Source organism: Melospiza georgiana, chromosome 10 (assembly GCF_028018845.1).
Source record: "Melospiza georgiana isolate bMelGeo1 chromosome 10, bMelGeo1.pri, whole genome shotgun sequence".
Lineage (NCBI taxonomy): Eukaryota > Metazoa > Chordata > Aves > Passeriformes > Passerellidae > Melospiza > Melospiza georgiana.
In genome coordinates, this window is record NC_080439.1 from 25,707,292 (window position 1) to 25,731,781 (window position 24,490).

At 53.4% G+C, this 24,490-nt stretch overlaps 1 protein-coding gene across 1 annotated transcript; it reads right to left on the reverse strand.

Moving 5' to 3' along the window:
• Positions 1-16,781: 16,781 nt before the first annotated feature.
• LOC131087667 (olfactory receptor 14A16-like) lies at positions 16,782-17,714 on the reverse strand. The gene has a single exon (XM_058031466.1). It carries the CDS (start codon positions 17,712-17,714, stop codon positions 16,782-16,784), a length of 933 nt encoding a protein of 310 aa, XP_057887449.1.
• Between the last annotated feature and the right edge of the window lie 6,776 nt (positions 17,715-24,490).

Consider the following 24,490-nt stretch of genomic DNA (forward strand, 5'->3'; position numbering starts at 1 on the left):
CTTGAAGAACATGGTTCGTTTTACTCCTTCAGAGGAGAAGTTCATCGCCCTCTGGCAACACTGGTGCAGAGAAGATGGTTTTTTTCTGTCAGCAACAGATCTCTATGAGTTCTTTTGATGGGCAAAGCTTTTTTGGTTCTTTACTGATGTCCTGTACGCTTTGGATGTTTTTGTCTGGGAATGCCTGAACTCCATTCTGCAGTTCGTCTGGAGCCAGGGACGTGTCCTTCCTTCTCTTTACCCAGCATTTATAAATCTCTTCCCAGTTTTGAAACGCAGAGCAGCTAACTTTAAATGGATTTCTAACTGCTATGGGCAGGCTCTGTTTCCACCGTCCCCGGGAGAAGACCCGGTGGGGGATGAGATTCTGCTTCCCAGCCCCCCTTGCTTCGCAGCGGGGGGGGCTGAAACTCCGCCGCGCGAAGAAGTATTTTTTACTTTTTCTCCTGAGCCTGCACAGATGGGATTTTCTCCTCCCCCCCTTCTCTCTCTCCGGGGGGATGGGAGGAGGCGGTGCTGCCACAGCCGGCCTCTCAGACTCCGCCTCGTTCAGACAGGGGGGCGGCACCGGTCTCTGAGGTTTCTCCGCCTCTGCCAGCTCCGTCTCTCCAGGCGATCCCGTCTCCACCTCTCCAGGCGGTCCCGCCCACGGCTTTACCGGCCTCCCCGCCCCTGCCAGCGCCTGCGTCCGACACTGCAGAAGAGGCACTTCCTGTGGTTGCTCTGTTGCTAGGAGAAGACAATGCGTCTCCAGCTTCCGGCTCAGCGGAGGAGGAGCTTCCTTCGGCCCCTCCGCCACTTCCATCGGCCTCCTCACCACCTCAAGCCAAGACGGTCCCTGTTCAGGACGGTGTTGGAGATGGTCCCGAAACCGCGGGAACCTCGGGGCAGCCCGCGGCTGATCTTACTCTCAGCGTGATTCCCTCCCCGGTTCCGGCTTCCCCCCCGCTGCTTCCACTGGCCATCCCAGCGGCTCTGCCATTGTCGGAGGCTCTGCCCTCCGTGTCGGCATCAGAAACTGCCCTGGAACCGGCGGCTTGTTTTAGCTTGGACCATCCCAGACCAGCTGCTGTAGCAGCCACCCCGGCGGTGGGTCTTTCCTTCCGTGGAGCGGGGGCTGCTCGCCAGCTGACTGTTGCGGCAGTCCAGCTGCCTGTTTTTAAGATCACCATTCTCGGCAGTTTGGGGGGTGGTTTTTTAGGGATTGTCCCATGGAGGCCGCTGCCTCTCCTGCGTCCTAGTGGCATGGGGGGGCAGGTGCATCCAGAGAGTTCTGCCTCTGATCCTCAGCCCGGAGGGCATGGGGATGATGCTACGGGGCAGATGAGAGACAAACCCGATGCATTGCAGAGGGAGAGGTCACAGTTGGAGGAGACCATAGCTGGTTTGCTGTGGGAAACAAACATCTCCAGACCCCAGATGGGATTGCTGGGGAAGGCTTCTATTTCCCTGCTGCTGGCATGCCTCAGTGGTTTTGGGGAAAGGAAGCATCTCACTACCCGTGCTGCCATTGTGCTGGCAGCAGGGTGCAGGCCTGCGGGAATGCAGAGCCTGCTTCATGGGTTTGGCCTGGGCCGTTGGGCTCAGGAAGTTCCTGGGCCGGGCCCACTGCGTGGCCACCTTATGCTTCTGGAAATTCTGGTTTCTACTACCGGTCCTGGTCCCCCTTTGTGGGCCAGTTTTGGGGTTCCTGGTCCATCATGGGCCAGGGCCCCCAGGACCTTTCCTTCACTGGCACTACTCTGCTCAGCTGCTGCTCTTTTGCTTTTCGATCAAAGAAAAAAAAATAAATTTAAAATTAAATAAAAAAGATGGAAAATAGCGGGCAGCAGCTCTGAAACAGTGAAGCATTGAAGGGCCAGAAAAGGACATTCAAAAATTGATCAAATTGTTTGAAATTGTTTGAATTTGTTGTAAGACTGTCAATGGTTTTTTGATAACTATTGATGGGATTCTTTTTGCAGCAAGTCTGTTTTCAGGACCAAAAAGGACTCTCAGATGTCCAAAAGAAACCACTTCAGCTGATGGACTGTTCCTGAAACTCAGCTGCATGGACTTGAATTTTCTTTGCATTGTTTTTTGCATTTTTCTTTGATTGTAGGATTGTTTTAGTGATTTGTTAGTATTGTATATTTTACAGGTGAAGAAATTTCCTGTTCATTTCACATCAGCATTTTTCTTTTAATTTATACAATTTAGAAAGGTGAGATGTCACACAAATTTTTTCACAGAAATCCTTTCTTTCAGATTTCTGCGTCTTCTGGAAGGCAGAGGCCTCAGAAGAGAATGTAACCAATTGTTATCAGCTGATGTGAAATGCAATAGGATGCACCTATTTTGATTGGTGATTGGTTCATGGTCCCATGTTTATAATTAAGGGCCAATCACAAGTGTAAGCTAGGGACAGAGTCCCTGGACACAACTTTGTTATAGATTCTTTCTTTCTATTCTTAGCTTAGGAAGCCTCTGTAACTTCTCTCTTTATTCTATTTGGTATAGTCATAATGTTTTATATATCATATATCAATAAATCCAACCTTCTGATCAAGAAACAAGATTCTCGTCTTTCTCTCACCAGCAGCGACCCCATGCAGGGCGCTGTAATAGGTGGCTCCTGCAATCTGCCACCCACAAGCGGGGCCAGTAAGTTTTTCTTGCAAGGGAAAAGGGCCGAGGGTTGTGTTTGGGGTCCTGTGGCTGGGTGAGGCCAGCTAGCTCCTGAAATTCCATGACACACAGGATGGTTCCCAGACCAAAGCTGGCACTAGTGCCAAGTCAGCCTGGTTTGACAGTGCCAAGTGGCTCCTGCAACCTGCCATCTAGAAGGGTGGCAGATGAGTTTTCTTTCCCAGGGAAGAGGACTGAATATTTTATTCGAGAGCCTGAGGTCGGGAGTGGCTGGCTGGCTCCTGAAATTCCACGACACACCAGATGGTTCCCAGTCCCAAGCTGGGACCAGTGCCAAGTCGGGTGGCTTTGACTGTGCCAAGTGGCTCCTGCAATCTGCCATCCAGAAGCGGGGCAGGTGAGTTTTGTTTGCCAGGGAAAAGGGCTGAGGATTTTGTTTGAAGGCCAGTAGCTGGGAGTGGCCGGCTGGCTCCTGAAATTCCACGATACGCAGGATGGTTCCCAGACCCATGCTGGCATCAGTGCCAAGTCGGGCTGGTTTCACAATGCCAAATGTCTCCTGCAATCTGCCATCCAGAAGTGGGGCAGGTGAGTTTTGTTTGCCAGGGAAAAGGGCCGAGGTTTGTGTTTCGGGGTCCTGTGGCCAGGAGTGGACGGCTGGCTCCTGAAATTCCGCTATACACAAGGTGGTTCCCAGACCCATGCTGGCACGAGTGCCAAGTCGGGCTGGTTTGACAGTGGCAAGTGGCTCCTTCAATCTGCCACCCACAAGCGGGGCCAAGGAGTTTTGTTTGCCAGGGAAAAGGTCCGACGTTTCTGTTTGGGGGCCTGAAGCCGTGTGTGTCCGGCTGGCTCCTTAAATTCCACGAAAGGCATGATGGATCCCAGACCAAATCTGGCACCAGTGCGAAGTCAGCTTGGTTTGACAGTTCCAAGTGGCTCCTGCAATCTGCCATCTAGAAGCTGGGCAGCTGAGCCTTGTTTGCTAGGGGAAAGGGCCGAGGTTTTTTCTTTGTGAGGTGCCGGTGGTGTTCAGGGTGTTCAGTACAGAGCAGGTTTAAACAGCTCCAAAGAAAACGAAAAACCACAGTCCAGGGAACTTCCCTGCCTCAGCGAACTAAAAACTAACTAAAAGCAAAGGAGAGCTCTGTCCTGCTGTCTGTCAGCAGAGAACTGGTATCTTAGGTTTTAAGTTTTTCTGTTGTATTTTGGTGTGCAGCTTTTAGCTTTATATTAAGTGTTACTGGAATGTTTTCTCAGGGTGTTGAACACAAAACAATCCTGTTCTAGCTGGAGACTCAAGGACAATCTCTTCAAACTTCAGGCCCAAAGCATAAACAACGTGAAAAGAGGAGGGTGGCCAAGCAAGCAAGAAGGATGAAGCAATCAATTGGGCAGTTAACTCCTATATGCAAATGGACTGAAACTTATAAATATGTGAGATCTCATGACCAAGCCCTCTTTTGCTTCCATCTTAGAGCCATTGATGTAGAGCCACAGCTGTGGCTCCGGTACTGCCAGGGTGTGGCCTTTGAAGGCACTTAAGTATAAATCCACTTCATTGCTCTTAGCTCTGTCTGGCCTCTGTTCCAGCTCCTTAAGGCATCACAACAGTCCAGGAGCGGGAATGTGGAGGAGTGAGTGCAGTTTCTGAAACCAAACTGCAGCTTCTTCCTCCTCCCCTTCGCGCTCAGAACCAGCCTTCAAGGTGCAGAACTCATTTCTGGGCTAAACAGACCGATGGGGTACGAGCATCATGAAGTCACCCCAGGACACGCCCCTGTCAGGGTCAGGGGGTCCCGTCCCCGCCTCATCTCTGGGCTGCCGGGGGTCCCCCAGCTCCGGTATCGCCCCTTCCCCTCTTCCCACTCCAGGGGCCCCCTGTTCCACAGCCCCGGCTCTCACGGGGATCCCCAAAACCAAGGTCCCGCCCCGTCGGTACCGGGCCATCCCCACGTGGACCCCCCGGGACCCTCCCGAGAGGCGATCGCGGCTCCTCTCCCCCCGAAAAATCTCCTCTTAGGGAGCCCGGGGATATCCGGGGCTCGAGTCCGGGATCTGCCGGCTCCGAACACGCTCCAAAAAACCCTCCCGGAGACCCCTGGCTGGAGCCGGGGCGAGCTCGGCCTCCGCCCTCACCTGCGGCTCGGGAATGGGGGCCATGCTCCCGGGGCAGGGGGTGCTGCAGGCTCGGCGTGCGGGCGCTGCGAGCGCCGCGATTCTCCCCCTCCTGCTCCTCCTCTCCCTCCTCTTCCTCCGCATTTCCTCCGCTCCCAGCCCGGACCCCCCTTTCCCACCGCTCTGCCCCGCGGCCCCGCAGCACCGGCTGCTGGGTGGGGGAGCCCCCGATCGGCCCCAGGGCTGGGCAGGGGCTCGGGGACCCCCCCGGGCGGATCCGTCCCCCCGGCCCGAGCCTCAAATTCCGCTCCGGGGCCGCGGGGCTCTGCGGGCCCGCCTGGCAACTGGTGAGTCATCAGAGAGGAAAGCTCTGGTTGGCTGGAAATTGTTTATCGCCTCCTCTGATTGGCTGGAATTGTGAAAGGCGCTGCGCCCTGCGGGTGTCCTCGGGAGCTGCGGAGTTGGGGCCGGAGCCTTTTCCTCTTTCGTTCTCTCTGAGAACATTTCTGATTTCTTTCTCTCCCTCACTCTTTTCCATTTCTTGTTCAGTACAATCCGAGTTCGAGCAGATCCACAGGTTGCGTTCCCCTGGTCTCATTTGCACCTTCACTCAGATGTGAGAAGGTCGGAGAGCCCCCCAGGCCTGAGCACCCTCAGCGGTGAGAGGGACACAGAGCCCCTGGTCCCCAGCCCTGTACAGGCATTGCCTGAGGCCAGAGGGATGGAGACCCCTCGAGATCCCCCAGGGCGAGGAGACAGAGACCCCCAAGCATCGCCAGGACAGAGACTGCCCCGAGCACCCCATGGCACAGCATCCCCTGAGAGGGAGGGAGACCCTTAATTACGAACAAAAGATAGGTTCAAAGGCCTTCTTCCATGCTTTACTTTCCTCAGTAATTCTTAGAATTCATCTTTATAGCTGTCCCATGGTCGGTTTCCACACATATTACAATCACAAATACCACGTTGTCTGTATGTACCTGACACGAAACACAGCTTTGTATTTCACAGGGGGCACAGGGAGGGCTCCTGTGAGAAGCTGCTGGAAGCTTCCACCGTGTCTGGCACAGCCAGTTCCTGGTGGCTGCAAATTTGGATCTGCTACTGGCAAAGGCTGGGCCAGTTACAAATGCTGGTAATGCCTCCGTGATAACAGATTTAAAAAGAAATCAAAATAGAGATTGTGGTGCAGTTTTGACTCCAGTCAGAGGAGAGCAGAGGGAGAACATGTGAGAAGAACAACTCTGCAGACATCAAGGTCAGTGCAGAAGGAGGGGCAGGAGGTGCTCCAGGCACTGGAGACCCAGGCACCCTGTAGGAGAGCCATGGAGAGAGGGGCCCTGGTCCCAGGCTGGAGCAGCCTGTCCCTGGAGGAATGCACCCCCTGGAAGAGTGACCCATGCTGCAGCAGTTTGGGAAGGACTGTTGTCCCTGGCATGGACTCACACTGCAGCAGTTTGCAGAGGGCTGTTGCCCCTGAAATGGACTCACACTGGAGAAGCTCCTGCAGAACTGTCTCCCTTGGGAGGGACCCACGGTGCAGCAGGGGAACCACTCCTCTCCCTGAGCAGGGGCAGAAGCCATGAGTGATGAACTGACCATAACCCCCATTCCCTGACTCCCTGCGCTGCTGGGGTAGGAGGTAGAGCTGGAAGGAGGGAGGTGATGAGCTTATTTTATTTCCCCTTTTCCTGCTCTGACTTTGTTAGTAACAAATGAATTTCACATCTCTAAGACAAGCCTGTTTTTCCCAGGACAGTATTTGATGAGTGATCTTGCCCAGTCCTTATCTCAACCCACAAACCCTTTATTAAATTTTCTTTGTCCAGCTGCAGAGGGGAGTGAGTGAGCAGCCCAAATGGATGCCTGGCATTTGGCCTGGGTCAACCCACGACACCCTGGTACCACAGGGTCACAGTGGACCCTTGGCTCTATGGGGTCTCATTGGTTCCATCAGGCCCTGCCGGGCCACTTAATTCAATAAGGCCCCAAAGTTTCACAGCGGTCTCCAGGATTCCATGATGCCCTGAAATGTCAAAATGGACCTTTGGATTCACGGGGGCCCACAGTGTCACAATGGGCTCTTTTGGTTCTACAGCTTCACAATGGCCCCTGGGTTCCATGTGTCCTGCACTGTTCCATGAATCCTTAGTTCCATGGGGTCCTGTAGGGTCACAATGGTCTCCTTGGTTTCGTGGTGCCACAGTTGCCATAATTCCCATGGTATCACAACTGCCCTTGGATCCCAAGAGGCCCCAGAGTGTGACAATGGCCCCTTGCTTCCATGACGCCCTGTAGTGTCACAATGGTGCCCATGATTCCATCAGGCCCTGCAGTGCCACCATGGACAGTTGGTTCAATGACACTCCACAATGTCACCACGGCCCCATGGTTCCACAGAGCCCCACTGAGTCAGTGTGGTGCTTTTGGTTCCAAGGCTCAGAAGTGCCAGAATGACCCTTTGGTTCCATCAGGCCTTGAAGTTTCAAAATGGTCTCCATGGTTTCATGAGTACCCCCTGTGTCACAAGAGACTCTTGGTTCCCTGAAGTTCTTCAGTGTCACAATGGGCCCTTGGTTCCATGAGGTTTGGTAGAGTCCCAATTGACTCCTTGGTTCCATGAAGCCCTGCTGTGTCACAATGCCCATGGTTCCATGAGTGTCCATGGTGTCACCATGGTCTCCTTGGATCCCCAGTATCACCATGGTCTCCTTGGTACCATCCAGGCCTTGTAACAAGAGATAGGCAGCCATTTTGTGCCTTAGATGAAAGACTGCAGAACTCATGGTTCTGAGGCTGTGTCACTGATAAGAAACAAAACCTGCCTGAATCTGAACAGCAAATATCATCTCAAGTACCTTCAATCCCAGCCTCGACAGAGGTAGAAAATACAGAGATTCCCCAGTAAATCAAAACCAGGGACCATATTTGGAATGCAGGCAAAATGATTCAAGTGCATTCAAATGCACTCGATATGATGGGGAGGTGATGATCCCCTATTCCAAAAATGAACTTAAGAAGGGCTGACTTTTGAAGGAACTACAGAGAACCACAATATAAGAAAAGCAGGTGGCACAGGTAATTCTGGGATAGGGAGACCAGAAAGCAAGAGCAGATGAACCAGCGCAGTTGCCACCAAGAAGATCACGTTCACATGCTGTGGGCAGCAACCCCATCAGGCCATGTCACCATCCCCTGGTACAAGGGGGGTCACGATGGTTCGTTTCACTGATCTCAGGGTGCAAAGACACACAGCAGGGGACTTTCAGTATTAACCAAAACAAATGCACCTTTTAGTGAGTGCCCACAGCAGATGCAACACAAGGATTAGAAAGGAGATAAAGGATAGAGAGACAGAGAAAAGGAGAGGGGGAATAGCTGCCAACAGAGAGATGAAATCCTCATGGTCTGGCCAATAGATCCGTCTGGTCACGTTGGGGAGAGTCTCAAAGTCTTTGGTTAACTCAGGGCTCTTTTATAATCTACCGCCAGGAGGGGAGCAGGACGACACATGGAGGGAACAGTGGAGAATAAATCCATTGGGAACAGACACAGACACTCCAGTTCTGAACAGCACAAACCGGTGCCATTGTGGGGTCCATGAAACCAATGGTCTGTGGTGACAATGCAAGGCCTTAAGGGATCATGGAGACCATTGTGACACTGCAAGGCCTCATGGAACAAAGGGTCCATTGTGACACTCTGCAGTGTTGGCAAGCCAAGGAGCAGTTGTCACTCTGTGTGGCACCATGGAACCAAGGAGTCCATTGTGACACTCCAGGGCCCCATGGAACTAAGGATTCATGGAACAGTGCGGGACCCCATGGAAGAAAATGTCCATTGGGACATTTTGGGGCATCATGGAATCCTGGAGGCCATGATGACACTTGGAGGCCTCGTTGAATCAAGGGGCTCTGCAGGGCCTCATGGAACCAAGGAGACCCTTCTGACATTGTGAGTCCCCATGGAACCAAGGGTCCATTGTGACAATGCGGCACCAAGGAGACCCCTGTGACACTGCCAGGCCTCATGGAAGCAAGGGACCATTGTGACACTGTGGAGCCCCATGGAAACAAGAGGCCAGTGTGACACATCTGGGCCTGATGGAACCAAGGATCCGATATGACACCATCACTGTGACCCTGCAGGGAACAGGGAGCAGGTCTGGTTGCCTTGGCCTGACTGGTCCAACTGCCCTTGGCATTCTGAGGGTTTCTTCTCATGTACCCCTGAAACCCTGGGACTCTGGGCTTTCCTTCAAATGGAAAAGAACTGCCCTTCTCATTCAAGCACCCATGGCCAAAATGGGATTCCCCCTCCAAAATTCCCAATATCCAGGGATTGCTCCCAGACAAAAGCTGCCATTGCCAACAAGTCTGACTGCCCTTGTCTTCCTGTCAGCTGTGTCTCACCTGCCTTCAGACACTGGGGCTCTGTGCTTTCCTTCCTATGGAAAAGAACTATGTTTCTCCAAGTGCACATGGCTAAATTTGGGATTCCACCTGCAAAAGTCCTGTATCCATTGATTGCTCCTACACAAAATCTGCCATTACAGACAGGTCTGGCTGGCCTTGGCCTCCTGAGGGCCGGTTCTCACCTGCCTTCCAAACACAAGGGCTCCATGCTTTCCTTTCTGTGGAAAAGAACGGGCCTCCTCCAGGGAGACATGGCTGAAATTGGAATTCCACATTCAAAATTTCCAATATCCAAGAGTTGCTCCCAGACAAAGCTGCCAGGACAGACAGACTGGCCTGGACTTGCCTCTGGTGACTGCAGTTCATCAGCCACTTAAACACTGGGGCTGTGTGGTTTCCTTCCTGTGGGGATCATGGTGACACTGTGGGGCCTCGTGGCACCAAGGCCATCACTGTGGCATTGCTGGGCCACATGGTCCCAAGGGTCCAGTGTGAAGCAGCAGGGCTTTGTGGAACCAAGAAGCCATTGCTGCATTTCAGGGCCCCGTAGAGCCAAAGGGCCGCCGTGATTCTGCAGGGCACCATGGATCCATGGAGAGCATTGTGGAATTGCAAGGGCCCATGGAATCATGGAGACCATTGTGACACTGTGGGGCCCCATGAAACCAAAGGGCCACTGTGACCCTGCAGGGCCTCGTGGAAGCACGGGGCCACTGTGACACTGCAGAATCAAGGAGAACAATGTGACACTGCAGAGCCTGCTGGAACCAAGGGGACATGGAACACGTCTGGCTGGTTCGGCCTCCCAGAGGCCACCTGACAGGTCCAGTTGATCTTGGAATGCTGAGGGCTGCCTCTCATCAGCCCCTGGAGAACTGGGGCCCCATGCTTTCCTTCCTATAGAAAAGAACCGTCCCTCTGTCCAGGTGCCCATGGCCAAAATTGATACTCCCCTTGAAATATTCCCTATGTGCAAGGGTTCTTCCAGCAAAAGCTGCCAGGACAGAGAGCTCTGGCTGGCCTTGGCCTCTGGTGGTCACCTCTCATCTCAAGGAAGCCCTGAGGAAAGTATTTAAACAGGTTTGACCACTGGAACATGAATGAGTCTCTCGACCTCTGAAAAACTCAGATGCTCATTTGATAATATGTGTCTTTTTTATCTCTTTGTGTATTATGCGTGAAATATTATTTTCAGCTACATATTATTCTTATCCCTCTACCAGGGTTATCTGACACACAACACGCCCTCTGCATATGGATCCAGGTCACCTGTACAAGCAAACACGAAAAGGAATTTTTAGGAATTATTTGTCCCTGCTCCCATCTGTCCCATCTCCTCTGGAGCTGGAGGTGCAGTCCCAGCACTTGGCAGGGCCCAAGGGCTCACAAGCTCAGCTCCCACCCAGAGAACTTGCAGACCCTGGGCTGCTCTTCTTGGCCCCTGCACGCTCAGCCAGGCTGAGATGGACACTGATGGTTTCTGGGCCATCTCTGAACCCAGCCCAGCTCCCTGCAAGTTCTGCCAGCTGCCCTGAGCTCTGGGCAGCACCAAGGGCCTCTCCCCAGCCCAGCCCAGCTGGCTCTGGCCCCACAGCTCTGCTCAGGCCAGGCTGCTCTGGGCACTGCCCCACGGCCTCATCCCCTGGCAAGGGCACAGCAGCAGCTGCAGCTGCCACAGGACTCAGCCCCAGCCATGGGGGAAGGTGCTTGGCCAAGGCCAAAGGAAGCTCCCTGGCTGGCCTGCTGCCCTCGGGCTAAGGTGCTGAGAGCTCTGCAGCCCCTGCTGCCATCCCATCTGCCCAGGGCAGCACAAGAGCCGTGGCCTTGGGACCCTCAAGAGCTGCTCCTGCTCCAGGCCCAGGGCCCATGCCAAAGCTGGGGCAGCCACAAAGCTGTGCCCATTTCTGTTCATTCCTGCTCTCATGAGGACCCTCAGCACCTTGGCGGTTGGTGATGAATTTTACTTTTCCAGAGGCCTCTTCTTTGTTGAGCTGTTCACTTCAGGAATTGAGTGACAAAGGCTCATTAACATTTGTTCAAAACACCCAAAAAAGAGAAGTCCATGGGAATAATTCAAGTCTTCCGTTCTTCTGTGGTTAATTAGACAGATTTCAGAAGTGTCTTCAAAGTGAATCTACTATATTGAAAACAATGAAGAGAGATTTTTTTTGTCCTTTATAGTTTCCCTGTTTATAGATCGATATCAGCAATCCCCAGTTGATATTTATCCCCAGCACCTCCTCATGCAGTCTGAACAGATATGAAAATCAAGCCCCTTCATGGCTGACTTCAATCAGACTTCGTCCCTACCCCCTCCCCACCATTTCCCCCATCCAACCCCTGGCACTCAGAGCAGCTGAGGAATGGAGTCACATCCAGGGCTGTCCCCAGGGCTCAGGATATGGGCCAGGTCAGTGAAATCTCTTTATTGCTGCTCTGGATGAGGCCATCAAGGGCACCCTCAGTCAGTTCCCAGGTGAGCCCAAGCTGGGTGGCATTGTGGCTGTGCTGGAGGGCAGGAAGCTCTGCAGAGGGATCTGGACAGGCTGGAGCCATGTGCCCAGGACAATGGGATGAGGTTCACCAAGGCCAAGGGCCACGTCCTGACCTGGGCTCACAACCACCCCAAGTCCCTGGCTGTGCCCTGCCCCTGATCCCCACAGCCTGTCCTGTTTCCTTCATCCCTGCATTGCCAGGGACTTTCTGGGACAAGGGAGCTCTGCCCTGGGGATGGAGGGATGCGCAGATGCCACCACTGGAGTGGGAGCCAGAACTCACCAGGTTTATGTCCTTTTGGGGTCAGGAACTGGTGGGACTCAGAGGCACAGAAAGTTTCTCTTCATGGCGAAGAGACTCTGGTTGAACAGGATACAATTCAATAGCAATCACGCTCTTCCCTGAGCTATGTGCAATGTCCCAGCAGTGTCTGACATGTCCACCATCCACAAGTGATTTCCATACTAAAATTAATTTTAGTAAAATAGGGTTCTGTGATAGATGTAAATAGAGTTAAGTTGTTGTATCAGGATGCTCGTCTGGAAGTGGGATAAAACAGCCTGAACAATACCTAATTTGCAAAGCTGTCAGTGATGGATGGAGAAGGGGGTCAAACTGATTTTAGTGTTGAGGAAATGCTAAAACCAGCCTGACTCATTTCATCTCTTCCTGTCCTGGCTGATCTCCCCTCTTTCCCCTTCCACCCATTGGCTTTTGTCTCCCCCCAGCCCCCTGTGAAGAGCCTGGCTCTGTGTTCTCCATCCCCTCCTCGCTGGCAGTGCCAGACTGGCATGAGGAGCCCCTCAGCCTTCCCTGCTCCAGTCTGGACGAGCCCAGCTCCCTCAGCCTCTGCTCACAGCCCAAGGGCTCCAGCCCCACCTTGGAGGCCCTTCCCAGACCCTGCTCCAGCTTCCAGACATCTTTCCTGCCCTGGGGAACCCAAACCAGGCCCCAGTGACCTGGAAAATCCATGTCCTTGATGTGCTGGTCACACAGCCCAGACTCTTTTCCCTGTGTCAGGTTCTGTTGATCTTATGGAACATCCTTGTGGGAAGCTGTGGCTCCAGGTGGACTAGGGAGATACCAGGAGACACCGCTTGGCATGAACAGCTTTGGACTTCTCAGGGGAGAAACTGTGAGGGGGAGCTAAGGCAGAGTGACCAACCCAGTGACCTCACACAGCCCTCCTGTGATGTCAGAGCCTGATCTGTGATGTCATAGTTTATGCTCTGATATCGCTATGCTGGTCTTTGATGCCACAACCCATTCTGTGAAGTCACACAGCCCTCCTGTGATGTCACAGCCTTCTCTGTGGTGTCACAACCCATTCTCTAATATCACACATCTGGTCTGTGAGTTCACAGCCAACTCTCTGATGTCATAGTCTGCTCTGTGATGTCAGACCTCTGCCCTGTGATGTCACACTTGGCTCCGTGATGTCACAGACGCAGTCTATGATGTTGCAGCTGCTCGATGACCTCACATAACACACTCTGTGATGTCATAGCCCACTCTGTGATCCCATGTCACCAGATGATAAATTGTCTACACCAGGTGAGCACACACAATGCTGGTTCTCCAAAACCCCAGGCCTATGGAAACCACACAATGCCCATTGTGTGAGAAGGGGAACTGAAATTCACCAGCCTCAGTGTCCTTCCAGCTCAGCCCGGCCAACTGGAACATTGGGGTCCCTGAGCACCAGGGACCACCACAGAGACCCCCAGGGCAGGAGAATGCATGAGTAAAAGGGAGGGGAAATATGTTAATGATTTTGGGGAAATGATTATCATATATATCTTTAGTCCAGGACAATCAATGGATATGTATGCAAAATACAGAATATAAACAGAAACTTTCCTGTAATCAGCATGCACAGCTTTGGGAGGAGCTATCCCCCCGTGCATCTGGCCAAATAAAGAATGCTGCTTCTTAATGCTACATTGAGGTTATGGAGTTTTATTATTTTGCCAAATTTTTGGTAACAGTCCCACTCCCAAGGAAAGCTCTGTCTGCTGCTGTTCACAAACAGAGAAGGGCTGGTGGGAGATTTGGTGGTTGAAGGCTGCCTGAGGCAAAGTCACCATGAAATAACAGAGTTTCCAATATTCTATGAAAGAAAGCGGGGCTGCAACAAAACTTCATCACTGGAATTACAGAGGGCAGACATTGGCTTATTCAGGGTGCAGATTTGGAGAGTACCAGATAAGATACTGACTTTTTAAGGGAAACAGTCCTTAAAAACAAAGGTGTCCAGGAATGATGGACACACCTCAAGAAAGAAAACTTGAGGGAGAAGGAGCAGCCTGTGCCTCTGTGCTAAAGTTGAGCCAGCCAATTATTGTCCTGGCAGGGAATGGAGCTTTTGTGGGAACTGAGGGAAAAAAGAGGGTGCATCACCTTTGGATGCATCACCTTTGGACAGAAGATCAGGCATCTCAGGAAGTGTTTAAGGATGTTGTTGGGTCATGCAGAAAGAAAAGTAGAATGATAAAAGGTCAATTAAAGCTTAACAGAGCCACTTCTGTGAAAAATACTAAAAAAATGTTTTAAAACAAACCTAATAACAAAAGGAGGGATAAGTAGAACATCTACTCTTTATTGGAGGTTGTGGGGAATACAATAAGTAAGATAAGGAAAAGCTGAGCTGCTTAACACCTTCTTTGCTCGAATTTTCAAGAATAAGTCAAGTTGTCCTCAGGACAAGTGTTCTCCTGAGCTGTAGATGGGACAGGGAGGAGAACAGCCCCCTTGTAATGCAGGAGGAAGCAGCTGGGGACCTGCTGAGCCACTCAGATGCTCACAGGTGTCTCTGGGAGCAGATAGGATCCATCCCAGGGGGATGAGGGAGCTGGTGGATGAGCTCCCCAAGCTGCCCTCCATCATTTACCATCAGTCCTGGCTCAGCAGGGAGGTCCCAGAGGACTGGAGGTGCCAGTGTGAGCCCATCCCCAAGAAGGGCTGGAAGGAGGAGCTGGGGAACTCCAGGCCTGTCAGCCTGACCTGGGTGCCCGCCAAGTTATGGAACAGATCACCTGAGTGCCATCCCAGGGCACCCACAGGATGGCCGAGGGATCAGAGCCAGCCAGCGTGGATTTCAATATCTGCATTGATGATCTGCATGAGGGGACTGAGTCCAGCATCACGAAATCTGCAGATGACACCAAGCTGGATGTGAGTCTAGACCTGCTGGAGGGTAGGAGGTCTCTGCAGAGGGACCTGGACAGGCTGGATCCAGGGCCGAAATCCAACAAGGTGAGGTTGAACAAGACCAAGTGCTGTGTCCTGCACTATGGCCACAACAATCCCCGAAGCGCTACAGGCTGGGGACAGAGTGGCTGGACAGCGGCCAGGCAGAAAGGGACCTGGGGGCACTGATGGACAGCAGGCTGGACATGAGCCAGCAGTGTGCCCAGGTGGGCAAGAAGGCCAATGGCTCCTGGCCTGGATCAGGAATGGTCTGGCCAGCAGGAGCAGGGCAGTGATTCCTCTCCTTCACTCAGAACTGGTGAGGCCACACCTCGAGTGCTGTGTCCAGTCCTGGGCCCCCAATTTAGGAAGGACATGGAGGGGCTGGAGCATGTCCAGAGAAGGACATCAAGGCTGGGGAGGGGTCTGGAACACAAGCCCTGTGAGGAGTGGCTGAGGGAGCTGGGGTTGCTTATCCTGGAGAAGAGGAGGCTCAGGGGCGAAAAGGCGGTGTCAGGGCACAGGTTGGACTTGATGATCTCCAAGGCCTTTTCCAACATTGCTGATTCCGTGATTCTCTGGAACCACCCTTGGAGCAGTTGCAGGATGAGCCCTGGGCCTCCTCTTCAGGAGCTCCAGTAGCCCAGGTCCCTCAGCTTCCCCTGCCAGGCCCAAAGCCCATCCTGTCAGTCCTGCAGAGCCTCTGCAGCCCCTCCTCACTGCCCAGAACAGAGAGCCCCAGAGGCAGACACAGCAGCCCAGATGTGCCCCCCTGGCCTGGGGTGCCTCTGGCAAGGGAGCAGAACCAGGCACTGCAGGAGCCTGCAGACAATTCCTGCAGCACCCTTAGGATGATCCTGCTCCCCAGGGGACGTTCCCATGGTGCCAAGTCAGGAACTGTAATGGGGAGTGGGGCCAGAGAGGGAAGGGAAAAAAGGGATGGACTGTGTGCATGGGAGGGGACAGGGATGGGAAATGGGAAGAAATTTGGATCAGGAAAGAGGAGAGAAAGCAAAGGTGAAGCCAAGGAAATGCTTGGGGCTGTTTCGGGGTGGCTGCCAGGCAGCCCTGGCTCTGAGCAACAGCATCTGCAGCGGGGCAGGAAACTCCCAGCTGATGGGAACAAACTATCTTGCTGACTGCAGAGGCCAGGACAAAGCTGAGTGCTTTCCCTGGTGTCCCCCAGCCCTTGCTGGCCCCAGGGGCTGATGGCATTTGTGCTCCCTCAGGTTCATGTCCCCACACCAACAGCATGGGGGTGCTCCCCCTGCTCTGTGCAATGCAAACAGGGGCTGCTGAGCCAGTGCTGCCGTGTCTGTGCCTGCAAGGATGAGGCACCTGTGTGAGCTGGGGGAGAAGCCAGGGCTGCAGAGGGGGGATGTTGTTGGCAGCTCCATGAGGATGCTCTGGGACGCTGCCCTGGGCTGTGCAGCGCACTGGGGATGGATCAGCCCCTGCTCTGTTGCTCCTTCCCGTCTGCCTCAGGGCCCTTGCAGAGCCCCAGCCATGCTGTTTGCCCCCAGCCTGCCCACGGCCAGCCTGGGGCTGCTCACGAGGGTTTCTGTGCTGAGCATTGGCCTGTTCTTGAGGGAGCCTGGGCAAGCTGCCTGGAGCCCTCAGACCCTGGCCTGAGGTGTCAGCACTGCCCCAGCAGTGCCCATGGCCTGTCCCTGCTGCAGCCCAAGCACTGCAACCCCCAGGGCTGTGCCCGGCCCCGAGAGCACTCAGGCCTTGCACCAACACCGGGGCCACCAGGGCAGCGGGGCAGGGCCACGACAGCAGCACTGGCAGCACCAAGTTGGCACAAACAATGACATCACTTTGTAGAAAGTATTTAAAATTTAAAACAAAGACAAATAACCTCCAAAATTAAACTAACAAGAAGTATGGAAGGTTACTTTTATTACAAGTGATTGGCAGAAACTGGCCAGCAGTTTAATGCTTCTGAAAGCATCCAGTCATCAGTCTCCACACTGCAGCCTTGAGCTCCTGGTTCCTCAGGCTGTAGATGGGGGGGTTCAGGGCTGGAGGCACCACCGAGTACAGAACTGACAGGGCCAGATCCAGGGATGGGTAGGAGATGGAGGGGGGCTTTAGGTAGGCAAACATGATAGTGCTGAGGAATAGAGAGACCACGGCCAGGTGAGGGAGGCAGGTGGAAAAGGCTTTGTGCCGTCCCTGCTCAGAGGGGATCCTCAGCACAGCCCTGAAAATCTGCACATAGGAGAAAACAATGAACACAAAACAACCAAATGATAAACACATATTGACCAGAAGATACCCGTGTTCCCTGAGGAAGGATTGTGAGCAGGAGAGCTTGAGGATGTGTGGGATTTCACAGAAGAACTGGCCCAGGGCATTGCCATGGCACAGGGGCAGGGAAAATGTATTGGCTGTGAGCAGCAAAGCATTGAGAAAGGCACTGGCCCAGGCAGCTGCTGCCATGTGGGCACAAGCTCTGCTGCCCAGGAGGGTCCCGTAGTGCAGGGGTTTGCAGATGGACACGTAGCGGTCATAGCACATCACGGTCAGGAGGTAATACTCTGCTGAGATGAAAAAGACAAACAGAAAGAGCTGTGCAGAACATCCTGAGTAGGAGATGTTCCTGGTGTCCCAGAGGGAATTGTGCATGGCTTTGGGGACAGTGGTGCAGATGGAGCCCAGGTCGCTGAGGGCCAGGTTGAGCAGGAAGAAGAACATGGGCGTGTGCAGGTGGTGGCCACAGGCTACAGCGCTGATGATGAGGCCGTTGCCCAGGAGGGCAGCCAGGGAGATGCCCAGCAGGAGGCAGAAGTGGAGGAGCTGCAGCTGCGGTTTGTCTGCCAATGCCAGCAGGAGGAAGTGGCTGATGGAGCTGCTGTTGGACATTCCTTCACTCTGGCCATGCCACTGTTGAAAGAAGACATTGAAAAGCTCTTTGACTCAATCTAATAGAGTTATTTTAGGAATTCTCTCAAAACCTTCTCTACTTGTCTGGGAACTTCAGTCAGCATTTTCATTTCTGAGCTCTGGTTTGTGCTGCTGAGTTCCTGCCTCATCTTCAGGATTGCTCTCAGCCTGAGCCCTGGGGAAGCCTATAGGGAAAACAGGGCTCCCTGTGCTCAGTGCAGTTAGACCTGCTGGAATCACAGAGATGCCCTTTGCCCATTACACCTCCCTCTACTTCAGGGTGATCAAACATAAAACGTGCTTGAAAAATAAAGTGGAGTTTTTAAAGACTCCAGTTTAAAAGTCAATTTTTCTAAGCCCTTCTCTCTTTCCCTATGCAGCTGGACAGGGAGGGATGCCAAGGGTTGGTCTGGCTCTATGCTGCCTCGAGTTGTGCCTACTGGGAGCTGTTTCTCTCTATCCAAGTCCAGTCCCTGCCAGGCCTGCCAGAGCCCAGCCCAGCCCTGGGGGCTCAGCTCTGCCCTGCTGACCCCTCCCCGCACAGGGCACTGCCCAGGGGCATCTCCCTGGCAGCAGGTCCTTAAGGACAGGCCAGACAAACAGAGATGCTGCAGGCCCAGGTGCTGCTGCTGCTGTCTGTAGGGAGAGGAGGCTGAGGAGGCACTTTCTGAGGGAGATCTGAGGCACATCTGTTGATGCCCTGGGTGAGAGTGCAGGTGTCTCAGTGACACAGCCAAAGCTGACAGCCCCTTTCCCTTCCCTTTAGAAGAAAGCTGAGAGCAGCCCTGGCCATGCAGCACCATCTCCACAGCAGGAGGAATCTGCCCTGATGGGGGTGGCTCCTTCCACCTCCAACTTCTCCCCTGCAGTGTCCATGGGGAGCTGCCAGGAGGGCTGAGAGCTGCCCCTGGCAGGTGGCACATGCCCTGGGCTGGCCAAGAGCCCTGAGGGCTGCAGGAGCTGCTCTGCAGGACAGCCCTGGGCAGCCCTGGCTGCAGCCCCAGCTTCACCCCCTGCAGCCATCCCTGGCAGCAGGAGCCATCCTGCCCTGTCCCTCTGACCATGCCCAGGACAGCCCCGCTCTGCAGCGAAACCTCCTGCTCCTCCTCCTGCTCCTGCGCCAGAGAGAAACTGGGAGAGTCCTCCTGACACATCCCCCAGGCTGTGGAGTGTGCTGGCTTCAGGAGATCCCTCCCGGAGCACAGGGGACATTGTCCTGCACCCACAGACTCACCATGCACAGGGCTGTGAAGATCTTTCCCCAAGTGAAGTCTCAGCTCAATATCTTCCCAATCCTGATTGCCTTCAGCCTGTCTCTGCCTGGCTCCTGTCCCCTCAGTGCCTGCAGCCAAGCCCTCAGCCCTGCTGGGCTGGGAGAGGAGCTGGTCCTGGGAAGAGCTGTTCCTTTAAAGCTCAGCAGCACAGACACAGCACAAGGACTTTAATGAGCCTCTTGGGACTTCGGTGTTGTTTGCATCAGACTCAGTCCTTGAGAGTGTCTTGAAATAACTTCTCAATAACACAGAGTTAAATTTAAACTCCAAAGTTTCTTGAAGTTTTAATGGGTCCCACAGAGGGACACGACTGGGAAAGTGTCCCCAGGTTCCAGGCAGAGCAGAACACTGGAGGCAGTGATGACAGCTGGGGACAAACAAGGCCAAGGTGTCTCTGGTGCTGAGCATACTTGGATGTGCTTGAGGAATGCAAAGGGCCAAGGCCTGAGCCCCAGCCCCTGGCCAGGCAGATCCTGTCCCTCCCTCCTTGCTCAGGGCTCTTCCCAGGATGGGCACGGGCATGTGGGGATGTGCAATGCCAAGGGCAGGAGCATGGGGCGGCCCCTGCCAGGCTGCTGAGCAGGAACAAGGAGGACATGAGGCCCCAGACCTGCAAGGGTCACTTGTCTCCTGCTCCTGCCTCAGGCCCAGGCCCAGCAGCCATGGCCAAAGTGCTTCCCAAGGTGGCTCTGGCAGGGCTGTCTTGCAGCTGCTGCCCATCCCTGTGCCCTGTGCAGCCCAGGCTGTCCCACGGTGTCCCTGCCCTGCTCCTCTGTCCCTGCAGGCTGTCGGCATCCCCCGGCTGCCCCACCTGGCTGGGCCCTTCCTTTGCTGACAGCTCTGCCTCCTGCCTGCCTCTGCCTGCCCACACAAAGCCTGGGGCTGCTACCAAAAGGGTTCATTCCGTTTTTACTGTGCCTGTGAACTTTCAGCACAGGAACAAGGCATTCTGGGGCTGCTTTCCCCACAAGGATGGTTGGAAGAGAAAAAGACATCTGGCTCAAGGGTGCAGGGATAGAGAAAACAAGGAGTGAATCTGGGAATTTTGGGTGGGTTTTATGGAATGGGTCAATTGTAATTCACATTTAGTGACTGTATGTAAGTAACACACTTGCACAATTCCATGTCCATGTTAGGTTAGCAGTTATCCCATGTTGGAACTCAGGCCTGAAGAAATGATACCCTCTGAAATAGGAAATGAGTGTTAAGGAGCCTTATTCTGGTATTTTGGACATCTGGTGACAGCAGAGGCTGACAGAACCAAGGAATCAGTTGTGATGCTGTGGAACCCCATGGAACAAAGTGTCCTGTGTGATGCAGTGGAACCACATGGAACCAAAAGTCCATTGTATCAGAGCAAGGCCTTGTGGAACCAAGGAGAGCATTGCTGATAGTGTGGAAGCTCATGGAGCCATGGGGTCATTGTGACAGTGTGGCTGTCGCAATGGACCAATGCATGGTCCATTGGGACAGTGCAGGACCTTCTGGAATCAAGGGGATCATGTTATGCTCTGGAACCTTATGAAACAAAGGATCCATGGTGACACTGCAGTGTTCAGACCATTGTTGACCCTGTGAAAGCTCCTGGAACCAGAAGTCCATTGTGATACAGCAAGACCTCCTGGAAAAATGGAGACCATTATGACACTTTGATGCCTAAAAGTGGAATCAAAGGAGCCTCATCATGGAATCAAAAGAGCATTGTGACACAGCAAAGCCTCATGGAACCAAGGGCACAATAGTGACATTGTGGTGCTCCAAGGCACCAAGGGGGGATTCTTCAACTGCAGAACCAAGGAGAACATTGTGATACTCTGGGGCATCATGGAACAACAGCATGGCTGCAGAAAACCATGGAGGCCATTTCTACACCTTGAGGCCTTTTGAAACCAAACGACCATTGTGGCACTTTGTGTCTCCATGGAACCAAGGAGTCCATTGTGACACTATGAGGCCCAGTTGGCCCAAAGGGCCTTTGTGGCACTGTGTGGTGCCATGGAACCAAAGGACTATTGTAGCACAAGAGGGCCCCATGGAACTAAGGATTCTTGGAACAATGTGGGACTGATAGAACCAAAGATCCATTGTGACATTGCAGGGCCAGATGGAATTAAGGGAGGACCATTGTGATACTGTGGGGCTCCATGGGACAAAGGGGCCATTGTGACGCAGCTGGGCCTCATGGAACCATGGGAGACCACTATGACACGCCAGACCTCATGGAAACAAAGGAGCATTGTGACACAGCAAGGACTCATTGAACCAAGGGGAAACAATAGTGACACTGTGGGGCTCCATTGGACAAAGGGGCCATCCTGACGCCGGCTAATGGAGCCATGGGTCCCTAGTGACAGAGCAAGGCCTTGTGGACCAAGGAGACCATTGTGACATAATGGAAACACATGGAGCCAATGATCTGGACTTGTTAAAGTCCAGAACCAAGGACATGGTGACAGTACAGAACCTCACAGGACCAAGATTCCATTGTTATGCAGTGGGGCTTCATGGAACCAAGGAACCACTGTGACACAGCAGGGCCACATGGAACCAATGGTCCATGGAGATACTGCAGATCCAAGGAGACCATGGTGATGCTGTGGAACCTCGTGGAGCCAAGGGGCCATTGTGACAATGTGGGGGGCCCACAGAGCCAAATATTCATGGTGACACAGTGGGGTTGCTTGTGATCAATTGTCCATTGTGACACTGCAGATCCAAGAGACCAGGGTGACACTGTGGCAGTTGATGAAACCAAGGGGCTGTTGTGACACATCAAGGCCTGGTGGAAGCAAGGAGAGCATTGTGGCAGTGCAGAACCAAGGAGGCCATTTTGACAGTACAGAACCCAATGGAACCAAGGGTCTATTGTTCTTCAGCGGGGCCTCATGGAACCAAGGGGCCATTGTGACACTACAGTGCCCCATGCAACTAAGGATTCTTGGAACAATGTGGGGCTCATGGAACCAAAGGTCCGCTGTGAAATTGAGGGGCCTCATGGAAATAAGAGGGCACAGTTGTGAGGCTGTGGGGCCCTGTGGAAGCAAGGGGCCAGTGTGACACAGCTGGGCCTCATGCAGCCAAGGACCACTGGGATCCTGAGGAGCCCAAAAGAACCAAGGGGCCATTTTTCCACTCTCCAGCTGTGGAGACCCTTAGAGGCATTTCCTGGCTTTGGGAGACACAAGTAGCTTCCCTCAAAAGCTATTCACCCCCATTGGCTCCTTCCCCTTGTTCTGTGTCCCTCAGCCACTCCCTCCCCATTCCCCCATTGGCCCCGTCGTTGGACTGCCCCCATGCCACTGATCAGCCCTTTCCTCTGGAGATACAGAAACCTGGACTCCCCCCAGGAGTCCTGCCTGGTGACCCTGAACATCTCACCTCACGGCTGAATGAAACATCTGTGGATACCATGCAAAGGCCCTTTTTGCTTCCCCACCCTGGGCTTTATTTGCAGTTATTTTGGCTGAATCAACGGTCCCTTATGACAGTGTGAATCCAAGGACACCATGGAGACACTGTGGGACCTCATGGATCCAAGGGACCATTGTGACACCAAAGAACTTCATGGAACCAAGGGTCCATTGTTACACAGCAGGGCCTCATTGGAACAAAGGAACCATTGCTGACAGTACAGAAACTCATGGAACCAAGGGGCTCTGGTGACACAGCAGGGCCACAGGGAACCCAGGAGACCAGTGACATTTAGGGACCTCACGGAACCAGCGTCTATTATGACAGTGCAGAAACAAGGAGACCATTGTTGATGCTGTGGAAGCTCATGGAAGCAAGTAGCCATTGTGACACTCCAGGGCTGCGTTGAACCAGGCAGACCATTGTGACACCACACAACTTCATGGCACTGAAGGTTTATTGTGACACAGCAGGGCCCATGGAGGCAGTTGTCCATTTTGACAATGTGGATCTGTGGTGACCATGGTGACACCATGGAAGCTTATGGAACCATGGGTCCATTGTGACAAAACAAGGCCTTGTGGAACCAAGGAGACCATTGTGACATCATGGAACCTCGGGGAACCAAGGGCCCATTGTTAAAGTGCAGAACCAAGGAGACCATGGTGACAGTACAGAACCTCACAGGACCAAGATTCCGTTGTTATGCAGTGGGGCTTCATGGAACCAAGGAACCACTGTGACACAGCAGGGCCACATGGAACCAATGGTCCATGGAGATACTGCAGATCCAAGGAGACCATGGTAATACTGTGGAACCTCACGGAGCCAAGGGGCCACTGTAACACTGGGAAACATCTTGGAATCAAGGCAACCATGCTACACTATGGAACCTCATGGAACAAAGGGGCCTATTGTGACACTGTGTGGCCTCATTGGAACAAAGGACATGGTTGATTGGACAGAAGCTCCTGGAAAATATGGGACATTATGACACTGCAGAGCTTCATGAAACCAAGGAAAACATGGGGACACCATGGAAGCTTCTGGAACCAAGCAGCCATTTTGACACGACAGAACCAAGGAGACCATTGTGACATCATGGAACCTCGGGGAACCAAGGGTCCATTGTTAAAGTCCAGAACCAAGGAGACCATGGTGACAGTACAGAACCTCACAGGACCAAGATTCCATTGTTATGCAGTGGGGCTTCATGGAACCAAGGAACCACTGTGACACAGCAGGGCCACATGGAACCAATGGTCCATGGAGATACTGCAGATCCAAGGAGACCATGGTGATGCTGTGGAACCTCGTGGAGCCAAGGGGCCATTGTGACAATGTGGGGGGCCCACAGAGCCAAATATTCATGGTGACACAGTGGGGTTGCTTGTGATCAATTGTCCATTGTGACACTGCAGATCCAAGAGACCAGGGTGACACTGTGGCAGTTGATGGAACCAAGGGGCTGTTGTGACACATCAAGGCCTGGTGGAAGCAAGGAGAGCATTGTGGCAGTGCAGAACCAAGGAGGCCATTTTGACAGTACAGAACCCAATGGAACCAAGGGTCTATTGTTCTTCAGCGGGGCCTCATGGAACCAAGGGGCCATTGTGACACTACAGTGCCCCATGCAACTAAGGATTCTTGGAACAATGTGGGGCTCATGGAACCAAAGGTCCGCTGTGAAATTGAGGGGCCTCATGGAAATAAGAGGGCACAGTTGTGAGGCTGTGGGGCCCTGTGGAAGCAAGGGGCCAGTGTGACACAGCTGGGCCTCATGCAGCCAAGGACCACTGGGATCCTGAGGAGCCCAAAAGAACCAAGGGGCCATTTTTTCACTCTCCAGCTGTGGAGACCCTTAGAGGCATTTCCTGGCTTTGGGAGACACAAGTAGCTTCCCTCAAAAGCTATTCACCCCCATTGGCTCCTTCCCCTTGTTCTGTGTCCCTCAGCCACTCCCTCCCCATTCCCCCATTGGCCCTGTCGTTGGACTGCCCCCATGCCACTGATCAGCCCTTTCCTCTGGAGATACAGAAACCTGGACTCCCCCCAGGAGTCCTGCCTGGT

What these genes read in the sequence shown, in the direction of transcription:
- LOC131087667 (XM_058031466.1), bottom strand. Translation starts at nt 17,714, where the DNA reads ATGTCCAACAGCAGCTCCATCAGCCACTTCCTCCTGCTGGCATTGGCA.